Source organism: Cydia pomonella, chromosome 13, assembly GCF_033807575.1.
Source record: "Cydia pomonella isolate Wapato2018A chromosome 13, ilCydPomo1, whole genome shotgun sequence".
NCBI classification, from domain to species: Eukaryota; Metazoa; Arthropoda; class Insecta; order Lepidoptera; family Tortricidae; genus Cydia; species Cydia pomonella.
The window spans coordinates 21401589-21429524 of record NC_084715.1 but is presented as its reverse complement, the minus strand read 5'-3'; the positions used below and the strand labels follow the sequence as shown (position 1 = coordinate 21429524).

At 38.8% G+C, this 27936-nt stretch overlaps 1 protein-coding gene across 6 annotated transcripts in view; it reads left to right on the top strand.

Annotated features, from left to right (window-relative positions):
* LOC133524583 (titin) overlaps positions 1 to 27936 on the top strand; it is a 108330-nt gene that overhangs the window by 34399 nt on the left and 45995 nt on the right. For 5 of the 6 annotated variants that reach the window (XM_061860665.1, XM_061860664.1, XM_061860669.1 and 2 more), the window contains exons 2-6: positions 8471 to 8525; positions 10781 to 10895; positions 12065 to 12187; positions 12767 to 19575; positions 19663 to 20830. In XM_061860665.1, the coding sequence (XP_061716649.1) occupies positions 8472 to 8525; positions 10781 to 10895; positions 12065 to 12187; positions 12767 to 19575; positions 19663 to 20830 (8269 nt within the window). In that variant the 5' untranslated portion in view covers position 8471. The remainder of the gene's footprint in view (positions 1 to 8470; positions 8526 to 10780; positions 10896 to 12064; positions 12188 to 12766; positions 19576 to 19662; positions 20831 to 27936) is intronic. The other variant, XM_061860666.1, reaches the window with a different exon arrangement.

The following is a 27936-nucleotide window of genomic DNA, read 5'->3' as shown; positions in this document are numbered from 1 at the left end:
AAACGCAATGTATTCCGAATTATGTTATGTTTAAGGCGTCAACAAGCAACATGAATTACACTCAACAGCGTACATAGAAAAATAATATTTAATATGTATGAAAAATAGGAAGTCTAAGGACTTCATAATTTTCAAAAGTTACGTTAATTAACAAAAGTGTTATCAGTTGAGGTGTACATTACAATCTATGTTTAAGTTATTTTCTCGTGTTACAGGGAGATACCCAGTAAAGATGACTCACGTTAGACCGGCCCAGGCCGCGTAGTCAACGTTACAATCGTTAACGCTCCGTAGCGTAGCGTAGTCATCTCTCTCTATCACAAGATCACGTGATGCTTTCTAGAGAATACGAAGTATCAGACGTGCCGGCCCGGCCCCGGGCCGGTCTAAAGTGAGTCATCCTTTATAAGACAACTCGTGGTCACTAGTCACTACACCTGGGGGCCTACCGCGAACCACGTTCGAAGTATTGCCTCTCTATCGCACTTGTAAATTCATACGTAAGTGTGACAGGGACAACACGTCGAACGTAGTTCGCGGTAGGCTCTCTGGAGTCTTATTCAGATAGTAAAACGGTACGTGATGGTGAAAAAAAAAACTTAATGTTGAAAATTTTTCGTCTTGTATTTTTTTATAATTGCCATATATTTTGGAGCCCAATTTATCTTGATAAATTCCTCATTTTCTTTATATTAAACTAGATAGAAAACTCAACAGGTGTCCTCATCGCAATTGTACAGTACACACACGACTTTATTGCCCATATATTAAGGTATACATAATTTTGGCACATTTTTTGTACCGATATTTTCGAACGTGACTGTACCTATGTGTGGTAACCTCGCGCCCTTCGTTAACGCTTCATAATGCGGTATCTATTAGTCTTTCTCTGCACAATAACTTATTCTTTGACACATCGTATATTTCAAGCGGTCCCAAAACTGTCCGGTGTCGTAATCAGAGGCTCGCCTAATGGCCACTAAATCTCGTGTTATCCGAAGTTGGGATAAAACTAGTTGCGTTATGTTAACTTGTTCCAATTTTGGACGCAGCGGGTTGGTTGTACGGTCACAGATGTTAATTGATCCAGCTAAGGTTCAAACTAATAATAAATAAGGTTCAAGCTAACTTGGTTGTCAATATTAACGTTATGAAATGTCCAATTTAAAGTAAACCCTAAAATGTCTCAGCAATTAAAGTACGTGAAAAAATAAGAAAGTGCGCAATTCCAAAGAACTTGTAATCTTTGGAATTGCGCACTTTCTTATTTTTTAATTTTGATATACTCGTAGTAAAGTATTCCATACTTAATAGATTCACATATTTTTAACCTCGACGCAAATATAGAAGTTATAAATAAATAAATATTATAGGACATTATTACACAAATTGACTAAGCCCACAGTAAGCTCAATAAGGCATTTCATTTCAATTTCTCAATATCTTCACATCGTCGATTTTGATGAGACCCCAATCCCAGGCTCTCCACCATAATGATTTTATTTATTTGTATTTATTTATTTGAGGCATCAACAGCAATACAAAAAGTAATACCATAGTGAACATAATAGATCATACTGGGACATTTAAAAAAAATGACCCTCCCATACATGCATTTTGGTTGGCTGATATTGATAAGGTAGAAGTACTAGTGCTCGACGCTGCACTAGTCACCGACATGGGCACTTTATTTCATGGAAATATAGGTTAAATTTGAACAACGAAGATTTTTCTGTATTCGAACTTAATCCTTGTCACTTTGACATAAAGTGCCCATGTCGAGTACTAGTGCAGCGTCGAGCACTAGTACTTCTATCTTACAGTGTCTACTCCATAGGCAAGTCGACCGATGACAATAATTTTTTTGAGACGCGACATACATAACAACTAATTTTCTTTTGATGTTTCAATAAATTTTTGACAAACTCAACCTGACAAACATGTAATAATTTAATGTCGATATAAATGGCTATTTTATTAAACTCCATAAGATATAGCGTTACTCGACATAACGATTCACTTCCTATAACGTCCACATTTGTTGGCCATAGAGGCATGCTTTACTTAATATTAATTTCTCTCTATGTAACGAGACCTCTAGCGTCCGGTCCCTTGAGTGTGTCTACAATGTATTTTATATGGGAGTCAATTTTTTTCGCGATTTCGGGGTTGATAGTAAAAGTTGCTCAGTATGAGCTATATATTCACCCCGTAAATTAAATAAAAGGTGTCTAAATGTACATCCTGTATACATTACACCTTATTTAAATAATAAGGGTTCATTAAGGTCCACTGAAAGATAGTTTTTAGTTCATAGAGTAATTAAATTTCGAAAAAGTGTGTCGTACTACATCGTCTAATCTGCCTGATAGCTCCATACTTTTGTGTGATCGACCTACTAAACCAGTTTCTTATTTTGGTGCTGTGTTTGACATTGTGTTCGCGTACAATACCTTATATGGAACTAGTGTTTTATTAGCTGTGTTTACGTTGGATAGGTAAACGACAACAGCTATAAGTAAATGTCCCAGTGCCTGACACAGCATCTTTAATACCTATGAAGCAAATTGGTGATAATCTGGGTGTTATTTTTTGTATTGTATTGTTTTATTTATATTTAATGAAAGTATGGATCGTATCATTCACGAAGACGCGTGCGTCGGCTCGTAATTTCATGTTACCTATTGAAGGTTAGATTCGACAAATCGTGGATGAAACGAATTGTAATAAAAAATTCAAAATTACAGTCAAATTGACTGATACTCCTCATCAAAATCAGTGCCCCTAGTGTAAATTTAGTCGATAGCGAAACGTGACGTACGCGTTTGCGTTAAGTCTCATTTTGTATGGGATTTTGAACAGCGCGCCAAGCGGGACGTTTTGGAAAGTCAAAAATCTCATACAAAATGACACTTAACGCAAACGCGTACGTAACGTTTCGCTGTCGAAAATATTTACACTTAGGGGTACTGGTCACTAGATTCGCTACGACAGAAATACACAAACTTAGAGAGAGATAGAAATAGAGATATTTTATTATTCAAGTAGGCATATTACAATGCGCTTATGAACGTCAAATAAAGCTACACCGGCTCTAACACTACACCTCTGACCCGAGAAGATTTAAATCCCCCCTCAATTGGAGGAGGGTATCCCAATATGGACCGGCAAGAAACTCGGCGGGACACTTTTCGAAACATTACATCTTATCAAACATGCAATAAATACAATTTAGACTACTATTATAGAAATCATGCCATTACATACAGTAGCTTCTTTTCTTTAGAGAAATTTGATTAAAAAATATATATGTCATATCAAATCATACAAATACGTACCTACCTTTTACCTTATACCAAAACATATCGAATTCTTACAAGATAACCCTTTTGACACTTGACGTTTACGTCAGCGACTGCGTAAACTCGATCGCAGTCCTTCTCGCTCGCACTTATGTATTGGTGTGATAGAGAAGAAAAGGGATCCAGTTCACGCAGTCGCTAACATAAATGTCAAATGCCACCTCGTGGTAGCCGTGCAGGTAACAAGTAAAACGTTTGTACAACTATATGTTACCAAGCAAGGATCTTTTTTAGTATTTTACTGCTTTGACGACCGGTTTGGCCTAGTGGGTAGTGACCTAGTGACCCTCCCTACGAAGCTGATGGTCCCGGGTTCAAATCCTGGCAAGGGCATTTATTCGTGTGATGAGCATGTGTGTTCCTGAGTCATGGGTGTTTTTTCTATGTATTTAAGTATTTATAAATATTTATATATTATATATATCGTTATCTAAGTACCCTCAACACAAGCCTTATTGAGCTTACTGTGGGACTTAGTCAATTTGTGTAAAAATGTCCTATAATATTTATATAATTATTAAAAGTCTGATAAAACGCTATAAAAACGAAACTATTGACACCAGTCAACTGACATGACACCTCCATCCTAACGGACTTAAATTAGAAGTCACAACTTTTCAGGTAAAAGTAAAACCGCCACACCAACTAGCCAAAACCCCCGACCTCCAATTTTTAAATGTCATCTTATTTAACCCTCAAAACGGGTTTCAAGTAAAAACGCTTCAAAAGCAGGGCAAGGCGTTCCAGGCCATAGCACCAAACATGGACGTACATGAACAGTGTAATATGTAGTATGCCTAGCGAGAAAAGGACACAAGGCTAATTGCGCAGATGAAATTATTGACTCATTGATTGTGATACATCGTTTAGGCGAGGGAAATGCTTCAATTGGATTGCTCTTAGATACTGCACGTGGCTTGGAAGATCTATTTGTATCATTATGTATAAATAAATAAATAAATAAATAAATAAATAAATAAATAAATAAATAAATATTATAGGACATTATTACACAAATTGACTAAGTCCCACAGTAAGCTCAATAAGGCTTGTGTTGAGGGTACTTAGACAACGATATATATAATATAAAAATATTTATAAATACTTAAATACATAGAAAACACCCATGACTCAGGAACAAATATCCATATTCATCACACGAATAAATGCCCTTACCAGGATTTGAACCCGGGACCATCGGCTTCATAGGCAGGGTCACTACCCACTAGGCCAGACCGGTCGTCGTATAAAAACACTATAATAGTACATTACGATACAAGTGCGTAAAATAGGAAGCGATGGAACGAGTGGGGATACATGGGAGTGTTTTAAATCGACACGAGTTGCGAATTGCCTAGTCGCACATGTATCGTACAACATTTTACAGTACATATGGTGCTACTTTACCGCATTAGTGCGAAAATTAGCATATTACGTTACTGTGTCGAACATTTAAAGGGCCATATGTACTGTAAACCGTTGTACGATACATGTGCGAATAGGTAATTCGGAGCTCGTGTCGATTTAAAACACTCCCTTCGGTCGTGTTTTAATTTATCGCCTCTCGTTTCGAATTTCCTATTTTTCGCACTTGTATCGTAATGTACTATTACAGTATATATGACCCTTTAAATTTTCGATATAGTTACGTAAAGTGCTAAGTATCGCACTAGTGCGGTAAAGTAGCACCATATGTACTGTAAAACTTATTTTATTTATAGGTGTAAGCATATAACGGCCTCCGAATTTTAGTCGGTAATGACCCTGCGTACGAAGCTGGAGGTCTAACACATGAATTGTACATGATATGAAGACAATTATTTTTATAATTTCTTCTAAAAAAGAGAATTCTGTATATATAACTTGAGTCATTTAAACAAGACTCAAAATCTACAAAAGACTTGGGTCTCTCACAACGTAAAAATAACTCAAGTGTCGACTTCATTATTCAAGAGCCTGAAAAACATGGTCGAGATATAACGCATAGGACCCAAAGGACTCGAGTCTTGACGAACCAACACGCAACACTAGTTTAGACTGCTCAATTTATAATTACCAGTAATTTTACTATTCTAAAATTAAAAATTAAAATTAAAAATTATTTATTTCTATACAGAACACAGAAAAACATAATTGGTATACTGGCGGACCCCAAACTAGGCTGAGCCTGTATCTCGGGACCCTTGAGTGCAATACATTGGCAATAAGTATAAAGACGTTACAAATAGGTACAGACGTTACAAATCAGAAAGAGAAGATTAAAAAACTAATATATAACAACACACTAAAATACATTACAAAACGGTGGATACTACTATACAAATATGTGTGTGTGTGTGTGTGTGTGTGTGTGTGTGTGTGCGTGTGCGTGTGCGCGTGCGTTAACTTGGTACAAGAAGAGCCTCCGTTTCGTGATATGTTCTAGGCATTATTCTAAGAAATTGATGTGGGAGTTTCTGAGAATCTGGGATATATCATTCTATGAGGAACGATTCATTTAACCAATGTTATTAGAACTGTGATGTAATCAAATCATTAAAACGATAGGCAGTCAAAGAATTGAAAAGTAAAGATAGGCCCGTTCATATAATGCCGAGCGAACATGGGCACCAAAAAACCTGTGCAGAAACGAAATTTGCGCACCAACGAAATGAACTGACCCACTTCGTAGCGCCCGTAAGGCCCGTCTTTACCAAGTAATATACAAGACAATGCACGTACTACAGTCAAAGAATTTAATTTCCTACCCATTTCGTACCTTGTCGCAGTGACAATAGTATGAGGTCTCTAGCGAGTTTCATGTTGTTTGTCACTGTGACAAGGTACGAAATGGGTAGGAAATTAAATTCCTTGACCGTACTTTTGTGGTGATCGATGATCGTGCTTAGCCTTCGATAATACGTAGCTACGCCGCTTCCTGACACCGGTAGTAACGAGACGAAAACATGCTAAAATAAGTACGTCTATTCAATTTAGTTCAGGTATATTCGACTAGATAAATAATTGACCCTCTTCATACAAAATTTAAAACTTCTATGCTCTTCTTCTATGAGATTTCTCCGCAGCTGCCATTAATGTAATAGTGTCACTTTTAATTTAAACAACATTACATGACATGATTACGAACCTATTGGCAAAAAACCGAACTGTCAACTCACACCATATGGTCTGTCACATAAAGAATACATGAACATGTGCTCAAACAAAACAGCCTAAACGGCAACGCCAAAAATGGCGCGTCGGCCGGCCAATCCCGTGGCCTCGTCGATAACAGATGGCTGACAGACAGCCCTGATTGGCTGGCGCGGCCTTAGCTGTCACAGATGAGTTATCATTGGCGGATTACTGCAAATCTTTTTTTGTGATTGGTTGCATTACCCTAAAAGTATAGGCTGTATAAATCGCATTTATTTGTGTCATTAGTATGATGCAACTATTTCTAGTATCGTTTTTGTGGGTGTGCAATGCATTTCATAAGTTAAAAAACCATCGTAATGAAAGGTTGAACCAGCGCTATAAAACCTGCTTTCCCATATAAAAAAACGCATCCAAATCGGTTTACCAATTTAAAAACTGCGGTGCCACAGACAGACACACTCAGCGCTCAGACTTCTAACAAACTTTTTTGCGTTGATGGTTAAAAAAATATTCATTAGGAATTTAATCGTTAATCTTTTATCCCATATAATACACACAGCGGCGGTATCATGGTCGCATTTTTATCACTTGCCATCTCATGTGTCACTTTCGCACTTACACACTTGTTAGAATGTGACAGGCATTATGACAGATGATAAAAAAACCGACCATCTTAGCCCTACAGAAATAGTTATTGTTCTGAACTCCTTGACGTTACAGGCTCTCTCTCCTTCTAATTTTAATGTGTAGCAGTTAGTTTTATTCAGTGGCTTGACCCAATGAGCATGTATGGGTTAAATACTTACAGCTAAGCTCTTAACTGATCATTGGTAGGCGTTACGTCTCTGAAATAAAATTCACGAAGTGTTGACGGTTGACACAATGAAAACTAGGTTTACAGGTCTTCCTTTTTTCAAAATTAAAATAATAATAAAAATATACCTATTTTAAAGCGAAACCGATAAACCTTGAATATATTATGCTGAAGCGATCAACTTCAAAATCGTTTTCTCCCGCAATGGATTATCATTGAAAAAATACCGTTATTTCGCTAGGATCGCAAAGCGTGATCCCCCTGCATAGAAATTTGTTTCTTTGTGTTGTCTAACTGATATCATTCAGATATCACTCGCTGGTACTTGTCCGTACACGACGCACGTTGTCTAAATAACATCATTCACATATTCTAATGTCAGTGTACGTTTGAATTGCCCTGTATGTATATGCCTGTCGACGTCACCGTTCGACATTCAGCTTCATTAAGTTATGGCTGACTGGAAGCCTTCATGTTCACTTCCAACGTACGCTGATAATCATAATACATATACGGTATGATGGTAAAGTGGTCAACATTGACCTGTTTTATGTAACCGAGACAAGCTGGAAAAAAATCAGTTTGCAAGTTTCTACATATATTGTATCTTGCTGTTATAAATTTTAATTGGCTGGCTATTCTTTGAGGGTTTCAAATGCTTCATGTTAAGAAAATACTGCGTTTCATAATGTCCAAAAATACATTTAAATCTACGGGCAATTAAACATATGAATCAAATAATACCTAACCCTTCCAAAAAACGAGAGCTTCTAGGGGTTGGTGCAGTTGTTGGGCGAAGCATAGCAAACAGACTCGATGGTCACATTTTAATTATTATTATTAGAAAACAAAAAGTACTAAATATATGAGTTTTAATTTTTAGCACGAGGCTAGAAATTACATTGTTAACATGGCGACGGATTGGTCCAACAGTGGAAAGACTAGCGCAAGAGAGATGAATGAATATTTTTTTTTATAGTTTGGAAGAGCGCGACAGTATCTCGCCCGCGAAATAGACTACCCATCTATTTCTAACTCTAATAAATTAGGGACGGACGGGTAGTCCATCGAGTATAATCTCGGACCCTTGCTATGCTATACAGTATAGTTGGAAGTGTTATTGCTAAATACTGAACACCTGTTTGTTTGTCCACAGGATGTCTGAGGGTGACGTGTCGCTAATCCACGACGAGGACGTGCTGCGGCGGATGGTAAGTCGACCTGTAGCAGTTGCTGGAACATTCCAAACGTAAAGAAAATCGAGGGTGTTGCTAGGGCTGACAGGTGGAGGAAGCTCCCCCCCCCCCCCCCCCAGATAATAAAATAAATAATATTTAAAGACAATCTAACACAGATTGACCCAACCCCAAACTAAGCAAATCTTGTACTATGGGTTTGTAACTAAATGTTTGCCCCTCCCCCTACCCTTGGCCATCGGCCATATCAACTGCCCCATTATCCCATCAGCCATATTAGCTGCAAACGTACTTACGTTATTAAGTAATATTACATATTACAAAACAAAACATTACACATTACTACTATTTACTACCCCGTTAAGCTTAACTGTATGTTAGACTTGAAACTGACTAGTCTAAATAAAAACCCGCCATAGCTTTGCAAACATCTGTTACATTTTGACATGTTCTAACATTTCATACACAAATGTCATATGAACGATGATCAATGAGCGGAATTCTTCATAGCAAAAATCAAACTGTGAGAGGGATTGACCTAACTGTTTTATCGACTTATCGATGTTACGGAATATCTTTGCCTACCTAATGCGATATTAGGTATCCATAATCAACTTAAAAGATTATTCTGTAACATTTGACCTCTTTGATAAGCAACTTGCATCTCCATATTAAAGTAAATATTAAAGTATAGAGTCCGAATATTCAAACAAATTTGTCCATCCGTACCATTGCCTCCAAAACCTATTATAACTAGGTGGGGCACATGGCTTAATGCAGCTATATATTATGCAGAAAATTTGGAATGTATTACAGAAGTAATTTCAAACTTAAATTCAGAAGAGTCGGCTGTAATAAGAGAAGCAAAAAGAGTACTTAAGCACAATAATTTGAGAAATGATCTGTTGTACATAAAAGAAAATTATGGCATTTTATGTGAAGCAATAATCAAATTACAAACATCCTGTTTTTCCTTATTAGACTCTCTTCTAATACTTGACCAGGTGAAAACTATTCTAAATTGGTGTGGATCTCACATAGTGCAAATAAAACTTAAAGTACTAGATAGAATTCCGGACTACGACATGATACGCAAATATGCAGATTTTATAGAAAAAAGTGATTACAGCCAAAACACCGTTATCGAGTACTACAAATATGCTCCTGTTACTTCAACTGAGGCAGAACGCTCGTTTTCATCTTATCAACGGATCTACAATGAAAAAAGGAGTAATTTGAAAGGTGACAATGTTGAAAAGATAATGAATATTTTCTTTTACTACAGGGAAGATGAAGAAAACATATTTAGTACAATTTAGATTTCGACTCTGTTATTTTAAATGGAGATTAGTTACCTACTCTGAGTAATATTTGTTTTTAATTTTTCATGATAAGTTTCATATAGAAAATTTAAAATAAAAGTATTTTCTGTTTTATTATTTACTATTATACTAAAATACAGTGGCGGTCAGCTAATTAGGGACACCGTTAATTTGTTTGTATGTATATCCAAAAGCCTGATTTCATTACTTTAACTTTGTTTCGTTAAGTGCCTAATATTTATCGATAAGTCTATAAAACAGTTAGGTCAATCCCTCTGACAGTTTGATTTTTGCTATGAAGAATTCCGCTCATTGACGATGATTAACAGCATTATGGAAGGCAGAGGCAAGGAATAGAATCTCCATAGGCAGAACTGTTGCAAATGTGTCCAGCTGTCAGCTATAAATAATAGTTCCAAATCTCTCCAGAGTAGCGCTAAAGAAGCTAAGAACCTAGGCGTTATTGACGGAGTGAAGTGCGCTGTCTATGATTAGATTTTTTTCTCAAGTATTCTAGGATTTCTAGGTATTGTAGCGCCACCTATTTATGGTTTTTTGTCGGACACTTTTTGGTATATGGAGATTCTATTCCTTAACTCTACCTTCCATAAACGGCATTTTAAATCAGGCAGACTTTATGACTAACACCTTAAATCTCCTACTACAATATAATTTCACATTTGAATATCGCACACATTGCTATAAGAAATGTTTCAGGCGCAACACCCCAAACCCATAAAACTTACTGTTCTTTATATCCTGCTACCCTAAGATTGTCTGGAAGATATCGCTTACAGCGATAAGACCGCCTGCTGCTACCTTTCTTTACATTGTTAATCTGTTTCGAAATTTGTTTTCTTTGTAGTGCAATAAAGAATATTTACATATACATTCAAAATGCCTCACCCTGAACTCAACTTTACTGACTGTGTAAACGTGCTATTTCAGTGGCAGCAGACAGAGGACTTTTCACGAAAGAAAGAGATCCGCGCGCACATGTATCGCCTGCGCGAGGAGCGTCTGCGCAACCTTTACTCGCCCGAGCCCACGCTCGATGCTAAAGGTAAATAAATAAATACACCACAATTTACTATTAAAAATAGTTAAACGTAGAAAAAGTATATGCCAATAAAACTTGTACTAAGCTACGTTTATAATAATGTACAGATAAGTCGTGAAAGCAATCTTCATGATCTGAATATTTTTCTAGTAGGCAAGTTGTTGGTCCAATGACATTCGTTTGTTGACAAGTGTCATAATCATGTGGTAAAGACATGTCATGAGACACGACATGTCTTTACAAAACCGTGACAAAGATGTAACATGATAAACTCATAGAGGAACAATTGATAAATTCTTGTTTTTATGATGCAATGAACATGGGGACCAGCGGTTTATCGTGGTTGCATTTATCACCTGATTGAAGGTGATGTCAGAAAACAACACCTTATTTTTATTGAGTACCTTACTGATCATAACATAATGATGCAATGCCACATGTATGTCTAATATCCTTCATTCCTAGTTAGACATTTGAACAATTTGTATGTATATGTAGACTTGTAGAGTAGTAATTTCGCATGGCTCGGCTCGCCGCTTCATGTGTAGAGTAGAGGCACTTGCACCCGTTACAGCATGCTCAAGTTATTTTTAGTTGTAGATTAGAAAGCATACACTTGGTGAGTAATTAGATCATTTAACTCACTTGCAAAGCATTTCGTTTATCACCGAATTTGCATATACAACGGTTAATCTCAATTCCACTCAGCTAACGTGAAAAGTACGTGTTTCATTACCGTGACTAATAATAAGTGTAAGTAATTTATTTTTAACATAAGAAATTAAAATACAAAACCAAAATTTACCTGTAAAAGTAAAAAGAAATTAAAATAGAGTTGAAAAGTGGCTAACCGATTCATTCTTAGCCTGCACATCAATGAATAATCCGGTGGATCCGTTGTCAATGCAAATGGGAAAAATTTGTGTGGTGTCCGTACAACTTGATCCCTCCTGATTGTCCCGGTATTTAGAGTTTGAGATAACCACATCTAAAAAAAGCAAGCTATGTTAGTTCCAGCCTGTCATAAGATTAAGTTGCACACATTACCTTCTTGTAATTGTATTTAGGTTATATTTACATACATATGTATAGTACCTATCTGTTTATAGTGTTTGTCAGTCCCTATATGTGTAGCAAACTTTGCACAGTTAGAGTGGTTATGGATTCCCCAGGTTGTGAGTTCGGAGCCCCGCGGAGCCACGGGCGCTCCTTCGCCGACCAGAGTTTCCAGTCCATCAAGAGCAAGGAGGTCCGCGACGCGGGGTCACCGCCCAAGGACTTCTACTCCGGCCAAGGTGCAGCCCACAGATTAGCTAGATGAAGCATGATGGCTCACGGTCATCACACTGTCAAGGCTCCCATGAAAGCGGATTGGCTCATATTTATTTGCTAGAAACGGTCTACGATCTGTACATGTGTAAATTACTAATTTAATGAATAGAGTATGAGGAGTAAACGGGGGTTATTTTATAATAAAATGATATTAAGCACGTCTGAAGCATTTTACCAAGGACAAGCTACGACTAATACTTGTACTTCTGAAAATGCTTCTGAAGAAGCTGATTTTTGACCAGGCGCAGTTCATGCTGTCAAAATTCAACTTCCTGTAATTTTCAGAAATATTAATATAGTTCTTTAGGGTAAAGAAATTCTGGTAAAATGCTTCGGTTGGATGCAACCGAGTGAGTACTTGATTTCAGAAATAGAGCATATATGTGTGGTGACCACGAGTCTTCGTAAACGCTTCACAGTGCGGTGTCTGTGGGAGGTCAATGACCCAACCTAGCCTAACCAGTAACCAACTAATGCTTCGTTAACTGGTGACAGACCACCAATAACCACCACATGTTCTACAGTATCTTTTCTCTTTGCAGATCTCAAGGAGCTCTCGAATGCCGGATGGAATGTTGAGTCAGAAAACAGAACGACCGACGATGGCCACACGCATATCAAATCCATCAACGCCAACATAGAAGGACGATACGATGTCGACGGTGGGAAGGGACAGTTTGCAGCCGTCGATCAGCATCGACAGGCCGTGACGGAATACCATGACGACCATTCCAGTTTGAAAAGAAACGAGAGCAGCTCCAACACCGCCGCGCATGAGCAGGTGGTGCGGCAGACTGACGACGGCTCACATTTCTCTTCTTCTTCAACCAAGACTTCGAGCTCCTCTTCAAAAGTTCAGCAGGTCTCAACGAAACAAGAATCAGTGCCATATGTTACCAACGATGATTATAAGTCAACTCGACAAAACGATGAGATTACAAAAGTCACAAAGACAAGCGATTTTGAACAGAATTTGAGAAGCCACGACGGTGAGTTGGTGTCCAGAAAGATTGACTATCCGGACAGCAACACGAAGGTGATAATAGAGACACGGGAACTACCTGATGGGACGCGAGTCACCAGCACACGGCGAGAGTACCGCGCTCCTGCCGTCTCTACCACGCGCTCCGAGCACTCTTCCACCCAAACCAGGAGCGAAAACAAATCCTCTTACATATCCAAACATGACGTGAAGGAAACTTCAAGAAAAACTAGCGAAGATTTTGACAATAGGATCACGAACATCGTCGATTCTCAGAGAAATATTGACGACTACGATTTCAAGAGAAATTTACGTAGCGATTACTCGACCTCGACGCAAAAGGACGAACATGTCGAAACATCTCAACAGAAAATAAATCAGCAGCGTTATGAGAATGTTGACAGTACCGATCGGCACGAAGTGACCTCTCAAGATACTCGACGTGCATTCAATACAAACGTGGATGCCATAGATAGGAAAGTCCTCATAACTTCTCATGATACAAGGTGTGATTATGAAACAAATATTGACAAGACCGATCGGCACGATATTCACACTTCCCAAGATACTCAACGTATCACTGATGAAAGAAAGATAAATGACACCACAACTAACGGAGAAAAAATTCACCATGTTACAAAAAATAAGAAAGTAGAAGAAGTGGTTGAAAGAAAAGTTAGTTCTGATCAATATCAGACAACGTATCAGTCTGAATTCACACAGAAGAAGATAAGCCAAGACCTGAGCCCAACGCACCAAGCGTGGGCAAGCACGTTACGAGGTGACTCTCCATCTCCTTCCCGACCCACCACCAGGGCCTCTTCACCGGGCAGCAGGACTTTCCAATCTAGCACTTCCTCACTAAGAAGTAGCGTCAGCCCAGACAAGACCTACAGAAAGCCTTCAAGCCGCGGTGGTAGCCCTAGCAAAGCAGATAGGTACTCACCATCTCGTACCGTATCTGATAGATACTCCAGCACCCACTCAACTCATTCAGTGACGGAGACCAAAACAAACAGATTTACGAGCCCGGACCGGAAACCACTGCAGCATACGTCCCCAAGACATAGCGCGAGTCCCGACCGCAAACCAAGTGACAGTTACCGCAAAAGACTAAGTGCAAGCCCTGAAAAGCGACCGCAAGACAGCACTTTCAGGCCTAGTATGAGTCCTGAAAGAAAACCGAGTCACAGATCTAGTCCAAGCCCTACAGAGGGCCCCCGCCATACTAGTCCGTCTAGACCTTCATATAAAGAAGGATCTCCGGCTAAGCCATACAGTCAAAAACCTTATCAGCCCTTTGAAACTGATTCTAGTCCAAAAAAACCTTCTGATCATCCTTCCCACGTCTCGTCCTCAAGACCCAGTCAAAGCCCAGATCGCAAGCCAGGGCACCAAACACCCTACTCATCAACCCGGCCAAACTCGGAGAAATCTCCGAACGACACAACTCCCACTAGGACAAGTGTGAGCCCCGACAGGAAGCCCGGCTACATGAGACCAACGGCCAGTAAACCGACTTCAGATTCGACCCCTACGAGACATGCGCCTTTTCAAAGTCCAGAGCGTAAGCCGTTTGAACATACCAGGAATACAAGCAGCGTTAATGCAGATCACTATAAATTCATTGACGAGGAAACTAAAATGTACACACGCACTGACAAAACCAATATAGACTATTCAAGAACCTCTCCTGATAAACCAGTTCATGGAAAGAGCCCTTCACCAGTAAGGAAGGTTCCAGAAGAAGATACCCCAGACCACTGCCGCCCTGAATCTCCATCTCGCTCCACATTGCGTAAAGGCTCTCGCTCGCCCTCTCCTCCTAAGGGACCAGTGACGTTCCACGAACAAGTAGATAAGACCAAGTTTGTGTCTTCTCACACCACTACTACTGATGACTATTCCGTTGACAAAACTACTAAGACTGTTCGCAGTGATAAAGATATTTCAACATCGCCAAAACGTAGCACTCCCATGAGAGAGCCGTCACCTTCTAAGCATGGCACATACGATAAAACTACTCCTGTAAGAGAGCCTTCGCCTACCAAATATGGGACGTACGACAAAAAAACGCGACGTTCCGAAGAGGTGGAGGAAACCACAATTGATACAAACATAACAAACATAAAGTATGACACTCTGACGAAGCATGACACGTCAACTAAAAAAACTAGTGAGTTTGATAAAACCGAAACATCAAAAGTAATACGTAATAATGAAAAAGATACACCGACAACGCCTCAAAGGAATACCCCAGTAAGAGAGCCATCACCTTCTAAATTTGGAACATACGAGAAGAAAACCCGCCGTTCTGAAGAAATAGACGATTTCAAATATGTCACCAAGGAAACCAGAGAAGACAAATATGATTCGTTGACTCGTCGGGAAAAAACTACTTCAAGAGAAACTCCCGAAGTGCCTATTTCACCGACTAGAAAGTCTCCTAGGGAAAGTGTTTCTCCATCGAAATCACCTTCTAAAGATAACAAGTACAAACACACTACTGATTTCATCACAACCGAAAAAGCAACAGAGAAAATAAATAAGAAAACCACTGTAAAAGACCGCCCGCGTCAACTGGTCACTCCGTCCACCAGCCCGACTAGGAAGCCTAAGACGGTCGAAAAAGAACCATCTACTGGTCAAAGTTCTCCTACGACGTCTGTAAGTGGATTCGTATATTTCAGCTCTCCACCACTACAACAGACTATCGTCACAGATCTCGATGATGCCGAGAGTTACTATGAAACTATAACAACAGATGAAAATACAACTACATATAAAAGGCCAGAAAATCTTCCTCTGGAAAGGTCTACATCTCCGTCCAAGATTCCTTGTCGATCACCGTCACCTGAAAAGAAAACTTCTCCTATTAAGGAAGTCCTTCCAAGAAAGAGTTCTCTGAAAAAGCCTTCGGCAGGCATAACCCAAGCATCACCCATTGAAAAACCGCCATCAACTTTCAACGTATCACCTACAGTGGAAATAAAGGATGTGCCGGCACATAAAATCGTAAAGAAAGATAATCCAGATAAAACCGATGCCAGACCTCCAGCTAAAGTAAAACCGCCTTTTGAAAGAAGGGAGACTTATGAAGAAAGATGTCGCAAGATTCTTGGCATGATGGAAGACACCAACAAAACCACATCTAAAGTAGAAGTTACTTCCGATAAAACATCTTATCTAAAGGAGCCTGAATCTAACCGTAGCTCTCCAAGCGTATCACCATGTCTTAGTCCGGACCCGAGGGAAGGATCTCCACTGAGACAAAATATTTACAGACAGGAAGTAACGAATACTAAGGAAAGAGTGACTGACTTCATTATCCAAGAAAAAGATGACCTGACCAAAACTACTCAAGTACGTCGTGAGAAGAGTCCTGTAATTGACAGAAAGTCCAAAACACCTTCTAGGGAAAGTTCCCCGACAAAATTGCAAGATATCATATTAGTTAATACCTCTGACGATAAAACAACTACTACAAATGTGAAGAAGACCGTGGAACGTGTAGATTCAGAAGTGTTCGAAAACAAATTCCAATCTGCAAGGTCTTCACTATCCCCTGTACGTAAAACTCCAGAACGTTCTTCCGATTCCTCAAATAGGTTTGATTCTCAACCTCAATTGACAAAAATTCCTCAACAGCCCAAGTCCCGAACTACTTCGCCAGTCAAAAAAGTAACTTCTGTGACTGATACCAGTACTGATTTTATTGCATCTGAAAGAGAGCAAGAAGTATTAGACAGAGTGCAAAAATCTCTAAGAAAACTGTCTCCAGAACGTAACTCACGATCGCCGAGTCGAGAAAAGAGTCCAGGCAAAGCTACAACCAGCCTACACGATCTTGATATATCTACTGAAAATCTGGAAACGTGTAATTCAGTGATTGAAAAAGTAAAAACGACAAAACAGCAAAACGTTATTAAAGACAAAGTAACGCCGAAGAAAACTGAAGTTGACATTAAAGAGAAACCTAAAGAACAATTACCAAAGGGACCAAAGGAAACCGGAAAGCCTCCGTCACGAAATGCGTCTCCTACTAAGAAACCATCTTCAGTGCCGACAACTCCAAAAGCAGAGAAGAGTCCAGAAACGCCGCTTAAGGCTAGAAGTACGTCTCCACGAAAACCCGTAAGTTCTATTGAGCGCCCTCAATCACCTCAAGTTCCTAAAGGAGGCAAGGCCGCGCCTGCTCAGTTAACTAGGAAACCCACGCCTACTGCAATCAATATAAAAACTGAATCAGTAATTTCATCCGAATTAAAGAAAACTGGGGTTACAAAACAGAATACTACTGGTAAAACATCTCCTACTAAAATTCATCGCATGATTCCGTCGCCTACAAGAGTACCTGAACCGGATAACAAAAGAACTCCGGCTCCCAAAAATGACCTTAACAAGGAAAACGTCAGTCCTAAGAAAACTGATGCTAAAGTTACACGAACTGCCAGTGATATGTCCATCAAAGCGAAAAAGCCTTCACCCCAAAGAATGAAATCGAAACCAGAGATACAAGTTAGTGACATGTCAACTAAGACAACTAAACAAACTACAGCTAAAACACAGAAGTCTACAATCAAAGAACCTCAAATGAAGCTAGCTCCGAAGCCCAAGTCGGCAACGGCATTAAATATGCCAACAGATGACGATGACGTGCTCATCGATGTCGAGCAAGCCAAGTCATCGCGAGAGAACTCTCCTGATCGCATCTGTCCGACCCCAGTTAGTTTTATGGATGATGTTCAGACTCCCAGACTTCCTGATGAAGTTAGTGAACCAGATGATGACTTCCGTCGACGAACTCATCATACTATTCACGAAACTGAGTCACTTGTTGATGATATCATTGAAATATCCGAAGATGAGGAACTGTTTGTGAAAAGAACCCAAAATGATATAGTCGAAGCCGACGACTATCTTTTGAGTGTTACTGATAAAGTTTCTAAATTTACAAATAAAATTGATACTGTTACCAAGCCTAAGGAAGCAGCAAAACACTTTAAAGATACAGAAAAACGAGTTCACTCTGATTTTGTTGAAGAAAACTTGAAATCTGACGAGTGCCTGCTATCGGTTTCAGAGAAAGTACATAAATTTGCCAAAGGCCCAAGGGATACGAGAGACAAGAGTCCAGCGCGCCGTGTCACCGACGAATATGATGTAAACACTGTTTATCAAGATGATTACACGAAATTGAGTGTCAATGACAAAGCCCATCTATTTGTAGAGACTGCAGAAAATGTAAAATCTCCGAAAACAAAACCATCTCAAAAAATTGAGCGCCCTGATCTTAAAAATGTTGATGAATCTTTGAAGAGTGACGAATGTTTACTGAGCGTATCTGACAAGGTCAATAAGTTTGTTAAAACCGCTGAACAGTTTTTGAATGAATCACACAGCACCGACGATAAAGAAAGGAAGATAAAAGAGCAACACGAAGAAATTATGAGAAAAATTGTTGAAACGGTAGATGAAGAGACGGAAATAAAAGACACTAAATCCATCACAAAACAAGACTCAAAAGAAAAACATCTACACTCCCAAGATCAAAGGCAGGGATCTTTCTCCAAGGAAACTACTTCATCCCACGCTAAAACAAAAGACTATGCCAGTCCTAATGTCAAACCAGTTGAAAGAATACCGGCAGTAAAAATAACAACTTTGCGCAGCAGCGAAGCTGTGAAGAAGGCTAAAGCGCTATTTGAAAATATTGCAACAACTCAGAAAACCAAGGATACTGTTGATACCAAGACTACAAAGACAGCAAAGCTAACAGATATAGGTGTCATCAAAAAATCGCCGAAAACTGATTCGACCATAGTTCTTCATCCTTCGCTTGATGACGGTTTCCCAACAGACGTAAACAATGTTCCTGACGCTCCTACTGAAACGGATGTCACAGATCGTCCTTCAAGCGGTTCATTGACTCGGCCACAACGTCTTGGTCATATTCGAGATGACAAGCCGAGAGACAGCCCAGCTCGTCTAGCTCCTCACTTACCGCAAGTCGCTCGCACTAAGTCCCCTATGCGACAAACAATCGAAACTGCCACTACTACAAGGACAGTTATTTCCAGGCATCCTACAAGGCCCGAATCTCCAAAACCGACTCAACCAGAAGCGGAAAAGCCGCACGAAAAAATCCCTGGTTACCAGAGGCCTACCAAGACCAGCCAGATCCGAGACGAGACCAAAGTGGAGGAAATGGAAGTGAGCAGCCGCCGCGGAAGCGGCAAGTTCGGCGTGGAGTTGCGGCGCACCAGTATCGAGCGCAGCACCGTCAGCAGCGAGCGGCGCCGGTCCAGCCTCGACCATTACCAGCCCTGCATCGAGGACGTCTTCGACCTCGACCTGTTGGAACAAATGGTCAGTAAGCACGCCATATGCATGATTCTAATTTTTATCTGTATATCCGTAGCCAGCCTAATCTTACACTAATTTTATCCCTTTCAGTTGGAAAAGGTCGTGGGCTACGAGCAGAGGCGACGTATTAGAGCTCAGATAAGAGTCGCTAGGAAGAGGATGGAGACCGAGCACGTAACGGATACTAACACGTTTACTAACACTACGAAGCATACGTTTGTGAGTACTCCGAAGAACAGATCCCCTGAACGGCAGACCAAGCCTAAATCTCCAGAAAAGCGCTTGAGACCGACTTCGCCGGAACACCACTTGAGGAACAAAACTCCGGAGCTACAAAGAGTGAGATCTCCTGAAAGGAAACCTAAATCAACACCAGTGAAGGTCTCCCCAGAACGTCACATAAAAATGGCAACACAGAAAACCATGTCTCCTGATCGCAATCATTCCAAGGAACATACGAAACCTATTTTGAACGGACATGCCAAGGAACCTACTAAGGTACAACAGGATACACACCAGAGGCCACACAGTCCTGAGAAGCCCGCTCTTAAATCCACCCCAGTGAAAACCAGGAGTCCAGTCCGCCAGCGCAGTCCTGACAAAAAGACGCGACCACTATCACCGAGCAAAACGGCTTCACCCAAACCGAAGTCTAACCGCTTCAATGAATACGCTTCGGCTTACATGAAAAAGGTTGGTCTCAATGAAAATGACAAGCTCAAGTTCTCGGAGGTGAGCAACAAAAGAACTGTCGAACAAGAAAACCAAAGGAACCTATCACAATCCCAGAAATACGAAAGTAAAGTTACTACAAAAACGTACGAGCGTAAAACATCCAACGATACCATTGAAATGCACTTGAACGGTAAAAGGTCGCCATCACCTAAACAAAAATCTCCAAGCCCTGTAGAGCGAATGCACCAGCGATCGCCAAGTCCCGAATGGAAGATTCCAAGAGAAACAACCAAAAAGGAAACTATTATCAAGACAACGATCGAGGTGGACAGGAAGCCAAAGCAAGAAGAGAAACCATCGTGGGTCACGAACCGCAACCTAAAGAAGACTACATCAGAGATGAGGACGTTCAGCAGCAAGAGGATAGAGAGTGAGAAAGTGAGGCGTGCGCCGAGCCCGTCCAAGGCCATCGCCAAGCCGCTGGATGTGATCACGTCAAGCTACGGGCCCGGGCCGCTCGACGCCGACGGGCGACCGCTCTTCGGCATCAAGGCGCTGAGAAATGGCGCCTCAAATTACCAAGGTAAGCACAATTAGGTGCTGTTGACTTTATATAATTGAACTTATTATGTCGGGCCATCGCAATCACCCAATAAAACTTTTTCTATACAGCGTGTATTATAATAAAACCTCAAAATGTAACGATACGTAGGTATTAGTGTTGTTAAACTACTTTGCCTGTTTTTTTAGTCTCAATTAAAAGAGCGTTGACAATATTTGTTTTTTTTTTCGAGTCATATTGTATTGCGTAGTCATCACTTGCGACAGTTGTGACTCTGCGTCAGTAATTGCGACGTTTTGAATTAAAACAAGGTAGCGATGATACATTGCGTGCTAAATTAATTAGTAAGGGAAAATCATTATTTTGTAGTTTATTCATTATGACCTACACTAAATCCTGCTAAAAATGTGGTCGTGTCAAAAATACATGCTGTATTGAAAAACAGTGGCGTTAAGTTTTTCGAAATTTTGTAATTTTACAAGCTTTTATTTACTTTCACCTGACCGTTGTCTGTTAGTAATCAAATCTTGCGAGTTAAATTTGACCCGGTTTCCGATGAAGCTGAAAATTTGCATACATAATATGTAAGTCGGGTGACAATGCAATATTATGGTACCATCGAGATGATCTGATGACGGAGACAGGAAGTGGCCATAAGAACTCTGTGATAAAACAACGTAACCTAATTGTGTTTGGGGTTTTTAGAATTGTCTCGATGAGTATTACTTACTTGTGGAAAGAAAAGTACAGTCAGCGATAAAAGCTTGTACCAAAAATTAAATTTTTGCCAAAAGCTTTTAAAAAAAAGCGTTTACGTTAATATACCAACCATCCCTTTCCTTACTTAATGTGACAAGATTGATAACATGCTCATACTCATACTCATTTTTTATGGATGCATAGCTGAATGTGCAAGTCGCAAAATGTGCACTAATGCAAATCGCAGAAGGTGTAGATCGTAAAAAGAGCAGGTCGCAAAATGTGCAAATCGTAAAACGAGTAGGTCACAAAATGTATAAATCGTAAAATGTGCACGTCGCAAAATGTGCAAATCGTAAAATGTGCAGGTCGCAAAATGTGCAATTCGTAAAATGTGCAGGTCGCAATATGTGCAGATCACACTGTACTCGTAGATGAGAATGAGAAGTCTTCTTGAATTCTCTTCATCCGGGCGGGTCACGGGTGTTCAATACCCGAGTAGAGCCGATACCGCAGATCCGGACGTGAACTTAACCTGGACCTTAACCTTGTCCTAGAGGAAACGATTCTTGGCGGGCCCGTGTAGTTGTTAGTACGACTTTAAAATAAGAAGTTTTTCCATACGGAGGAAGATTAACTGTCAAAAATGTTAATAAGAGCACTCTATTAAAACACACTAAGGTCCATTTTCATTTGACAGGGTTGAAGGAGGAAAACGTGCCGAAAAAGAGAGCAAAAGAGACCACTGTCCTTTTCTAAAAGTAGTCATTGGTTAAAAAGAATAATCTATGATAGGTGAATATATTATATAAAATACGCGAAGAAAATAATAGAATAAACAAGGACATCTGAATATTTAATCAACGTTAATTTGTAACCAACACGGTAGCCATAGCAATACGATAGGAAGGGACAGTTGTTAGTTAATAGTTAGTTATATTATTATCTGCTTGCACATTTTGCGATCTGCCCATTGTGAGATCTGCACATTTTGCGATCTGCCCATTATGAGAACTGAACATTTTGCGATCTGCCCATTATGAGATCTGCACATTTTGCGATTTGCCCATTATGAGATCTGCACATTTTGCTGTTTGCTCATTGTGAGATCTGCACATTTTGCGATTTGCTCATTTTACCTAACCTGCACATTTTGCGACTTGCACATTCAGCTATGCATCCTTTTTTTTATTGGTAATAGGTGATTACATGTCAACTTACATAACTAGTACAAATAACATAAAAAAAGGAATTAAAATTACAACATATTAATTAAAATACATTAGCTACTTGCGTAGCTTATTCTTCATATCAGAAATTCTTCTATATTATAGAACGTCCGCTCAACAAGCCAAGCTTTAAGTTTATTTTTTAAGTTTAAAAACTAGAGCGTCTGTTATTCCTGATGGTAGATTATTATAGACAGAGGGGCCCATGACATGTACAGTTTTTGCCGACTGATAAGCTACGGGGCACTGCAGCTAGCTTGTGTCTGTATCGTGTAATACGGTCGCTTTTGTCCCCCGCCTGGTGTATTTTTCAAAATCTCCTTGCGTGTATGGCTATTTGCAGTATCAATAGACCCGGCAGCGTGATAATCCCTAGGGTAGTGAAATGTGGCCTTGCAGACTCGTGCCATGGTACTCGAGCAATAGCCCTTACAGCTCGTTTTCTGAAGTCGAAAGACACGTTGCCGATCGGCTGCACGGCCCCATAGCTCAAGCCCGTATGAAAAATAATCTTTTCATTCTCAGAACATTATTAAATCATCTTCCCTTAATTCTATAAAACCACCTTATTAATACCCTAATAGCATTCATTTTATTTTTAAAACACATTTGCATTAAGAAACAAAACTGAAAACGAATAATTAGCGGTCACACATGACAATAATGAACATGCGTGACCTCATTATTCGGATCGGTGACAATCTTGCCGTCGATATTGCTAACAAACCAATTGCCAACCTTATTGCAACGATATAAGGTCTACAAATGTTCAAAGAGACTCGCTAGCCTTAATAACTCTTCGCTTGATTCACAATCACTCACTACGCATATATTTATTCAGCTGGGTAGTATTGTCGTCGTCGCACCAGCATATACAATTCAAATCTTTAAGATAACCAGCGTAACATGAGTTCTAGGTACTACAAGAGTTGGTAATTGTAAAAGTAGTAGTAAAACACTTTATTGAACAAAAATGAAAACAAAACAGGAAAAAAAAACATTCAACATTGGTACAAAGGGGAACTTATCCCTTTAAGGGATCTCTTACTTGAATTTAATCATTCTACAGTAGAAGAACGAACTCAATTTTTATTTATATTAGTTTAGTACATGGATAACCAACAGCGCTATATATATATCCAGAAATTATAATACAAATTATAGGTTTTCACTTATAGAATTATAATATTTTATAAAAAGTTTTTGCCCAACTTAATTACACATACAAGATTAGGATAAGAACAGAGGATCTATATACATATATGATAGATATTTACAAAAATAAAAAAAGAAGAAAAACCTGTTACTTAGTACATATTAGCCCTGTCCTGCTCCAGAATTATTGTCACCCATGACCATGAAGCATCTAATTAAATTATTTTTATTACTGGTATGCTATCACTATAAATCGTGTTTTTATGGAATTTCGTTGACTTTTGTATATGGGTAAATACGTTAAGGGAAACTAAATGACATAGTAAATTAAAAAATAAAAATATTTATTTTATATTTCTTATAAAACTTAAAATAAATATTTCTTATATAACGTTGTTATAACACGGGCATAATATTTAACTCAACCAAACAATTGAAAACTGTGACATAACATTGTCATTTCGAACATCGATAGTCCGAGATAATACTAGTTTACTCGTACTAAACACTAATCAATATGTAAACAGGCCCTAAGGCAAGTGTACACGCTCAGGAATGCACCCTTGAAATTAACGGAACTCAAAAAAACACGGTGTAAGTATATGTTATTCGAGACTCTATTAAACTGTTAAAGCGTGAAATTCAGTGGTTTGAAAAGAGTACCATTTTTCGATTTTTAAAAGGATTTAAAAGACTCTTTATTTTACGGGTTTAAACTACCTACGCGATCATCTCCATGTTTCAAGAAATCTTTAATAAGGTCTTTAGTTTCTACAGGATAATTTAAATTCCCAAAAATTCAAAATACTAAAACAAATTACTTAAGTCTAAAAAACTAAGTTATCACCAATAACACGAGGAGTCCAGCAAAAACTCGATCTACGTAAGAATGTCCGCGAACATTAATTTATTATAATTAAACTAAAAAAAACAGTAAAAAAGACATTAAGATTATTTATTTAATCTTTATTACACAAGAGTAACCTTATAGTACAAAGGGTGGACTTAATTCCATGAGGCATTCTCTACCAGTCATCCTTTAGGCAAAGCGAGATTGTGGGCGGTGATACTTTAACAACCAAATATAATACAATAACATCCCCTACATACTTATATTACTTATAATATATACATAAATCGGTTTAAAGAATTTTATTTCTCATAAGAATTTTTTACAATTCACTTACATGAGAATTAGGAGTAAATAAGTTAACATAGTACAGGGAGCGTATGCATGCGTATTTACAGTCACACAATACAAACAAGTGCCTTAAATTACCTTAAAATATATACATATTTCTACAGTTTTCATTTAGTGTAACTACGCAAAAGGCAAAAGATTATTATTATTAAACAACGACAAAATATATAGAGCTTACACATAAATTACGAATTTTTCATTTGCTAGCAAAGAAAGCACGTAAAGCTACGTTTTATGTCTATTATGTAAATATGTCTATACCAACACTGCCTGTATTCAATCTTATCGTACAGCGATCTGATATTTGCTGGTCCACCTGGCCAGTCAACTCGCTAAGCAATCAAGATAACAAACAACCGTCACGTCTCAACATCTTATTCACCGGCACGTTTCAAAAGCAAGCCTCTATCACAAAAGATTACAGCATTTGTTGCAAGCCATAGTTTTTCTCGCGTTCTGAAACAGTGCACTTTCTCTTACAACTGTTGCAATGTTTCAGACCTTAACGGCCATTCGCTCGTTCAACTTGGTTTGTGAGCGTGGTATGGCTGTCATTGCGCTGTGTCTACTGTTTAGTTATTCTTCGGTCGTGCTATGGTTGTGTCTTTCACTGCTGGCCTGTGTATTATTTATTGTTACGCGTGGTAAAGAGACTTGTGCTATGGTGTCGCGGTTTGCCGTATACCTATTGATAGTAGTTTCAGTTTGAACGGTAGGTAAATATTTATAAGTTATTTTAAGTATATATTTAAACGGCCTTCTAGTGACGCTGCCTGTCCCGGATTCGAATCCTCGTAAGGGCATTTTTGTGTGTTCATCACAGATGTTCCCGAGATATTGAAGGTGTCTATGTACACACCGTGTTTTTTTATTTCCGTTAATTTCAAAGTGCACCCGCATTCCTGAGCTTAAATTAAGCAACTTTCCCGAAGACACCGGTATTCTAATTAGCTCTATTTCGGAGATAATCGATATTTTATTTGATAAGGCGCTCGTGTACACTTGCCTTAGAGCCTGTTTGTTTATATATTGATTAGTGTTAAGCACGAGTTAATACATTTGCTACTAAACGTAAGTTCTATCTAAAGAGGATCTATGTTCGAAATGACATTGATATGTCACAGTTTTCAATTGTTTTGTTGTAGTTAAATGCAATACCCGTGTTACAACAACGCTGTGTTATAAAAAATACATTATTTTTTAAAATGAACTATGCCATTAAGTTTCCTTCAACGTACTTACCCATACCTTGAAGTTAACGGAATTCAATAAAAACACGGTGTATATTTAAGCATTGATTTATATTTATCTATTATATATATCATTGTCTAGTCCCCACAACACAAGCCTTATTGAGCTTACTGTGGGACTAGGTCGGTTTGTGTAAGTTTGTCCCATGACGATATTTAGATATCAGTCCACTTGACTACTATGTTTTTAGGGTTCCGTACCTCGAAAGGAAAAAACCCTTGTAGGATCACTTTGTTGTCCGTCCGTCCGTCTGTCTGTCTGTCAAGACCCTCTTTCTCAGAAACGCGTGGAGGTGTCAAGCTGGATTTATATCAAATACTCAGGTCTACTGTCCCTTGGAGCTGTGAAAAAATCAAACTTCTAAGCCAACGTAATCAAAAGATACAGCCGTTTATGCCGCAAATTTCCGCAAATTTTCGACACTCGCAAGGAAATCAAAGCCTACAGGGTACTTCCCGTGAACTCAGAACCTTGAAATTTGGTACGAAGTAACGTCTTATAGCACAGATAAAGGCAAAACTGCGAAAACCGTAAATTTTTAGTTACATCATATAATAATATATACCTACAGGTCCGACTCGCACTTGGCCGATTTTTTATTAAATTTCTGTGTTTATTACAAACTGACCAACGATTAACCCTAATCTCACCTGGTGGAATATAAAGACAGACGATGAAGTTCGTAGTCTTGCTTTCATGTAAAGATATCTAGGTAAATTATTCCGGGTTCATACAAATAAGGGCCAATTAAAATTTATATTCATTAAAAATGACGAGGCAAATCGCTTTATGCTTTAAAATAAATATCGACAACCTAAGGATAGGTACATACCTGAATCATACAATGTACTGTCTGTAGGTACACAAAAACCCGAAATTTCCTGTATCCATGACTGTGTAAGGGGCATTACCTTGCCATGACGCATAAGTACAATGCCTTCGAAACCATTATCAATAAGATAAGATCTACTCATATTCAAGTGTCTTCGAATATATTGAAACAGTAGCTAGCGACCAAACAAAACTCGTCAACTTGTCCATAAATTGAGCCACGGGAATAGGTAAATTAGCTAATTCATTTACTTGATTTACTAACTAAATTTATCGAAGGATAACGTCAGAATTACTGTTGTCTACTTGAGTGCTGTTTTTACGCTTAGAGTCATAGGTTCAGTTACTTCAATTTTAACTAAGTATTATTTTTAATTGTTCGTTCAGTTTGTCTTAAAAATTTAAAAGGTAAAACGTGTGTCAAATAAGAATGAGTCACATTGATATTATTATTGATAATGTCAATGACATATAAACATACAACTCGTGTGAATTACAGTATCAAATTAAATTAAATATCATTTATTTTCAGGCAATTATGGCCCATATATACTTACATTAACATACATACAATAATAAAAATCTTAAAATATGAATATCATTTTGACAACGCAGTTTTCGGTTGCGCAACCTGTTCTGGTGCGGGATTCGGCAGATTCCCACGAAACCGCCGAAATATAACACCTTTCGGCCAGAAGTCCGCGCTCGCGATGATTTCCAGCAGCGGCCGCGGGACGCGCACCACAAACGAGCTGAAGTGC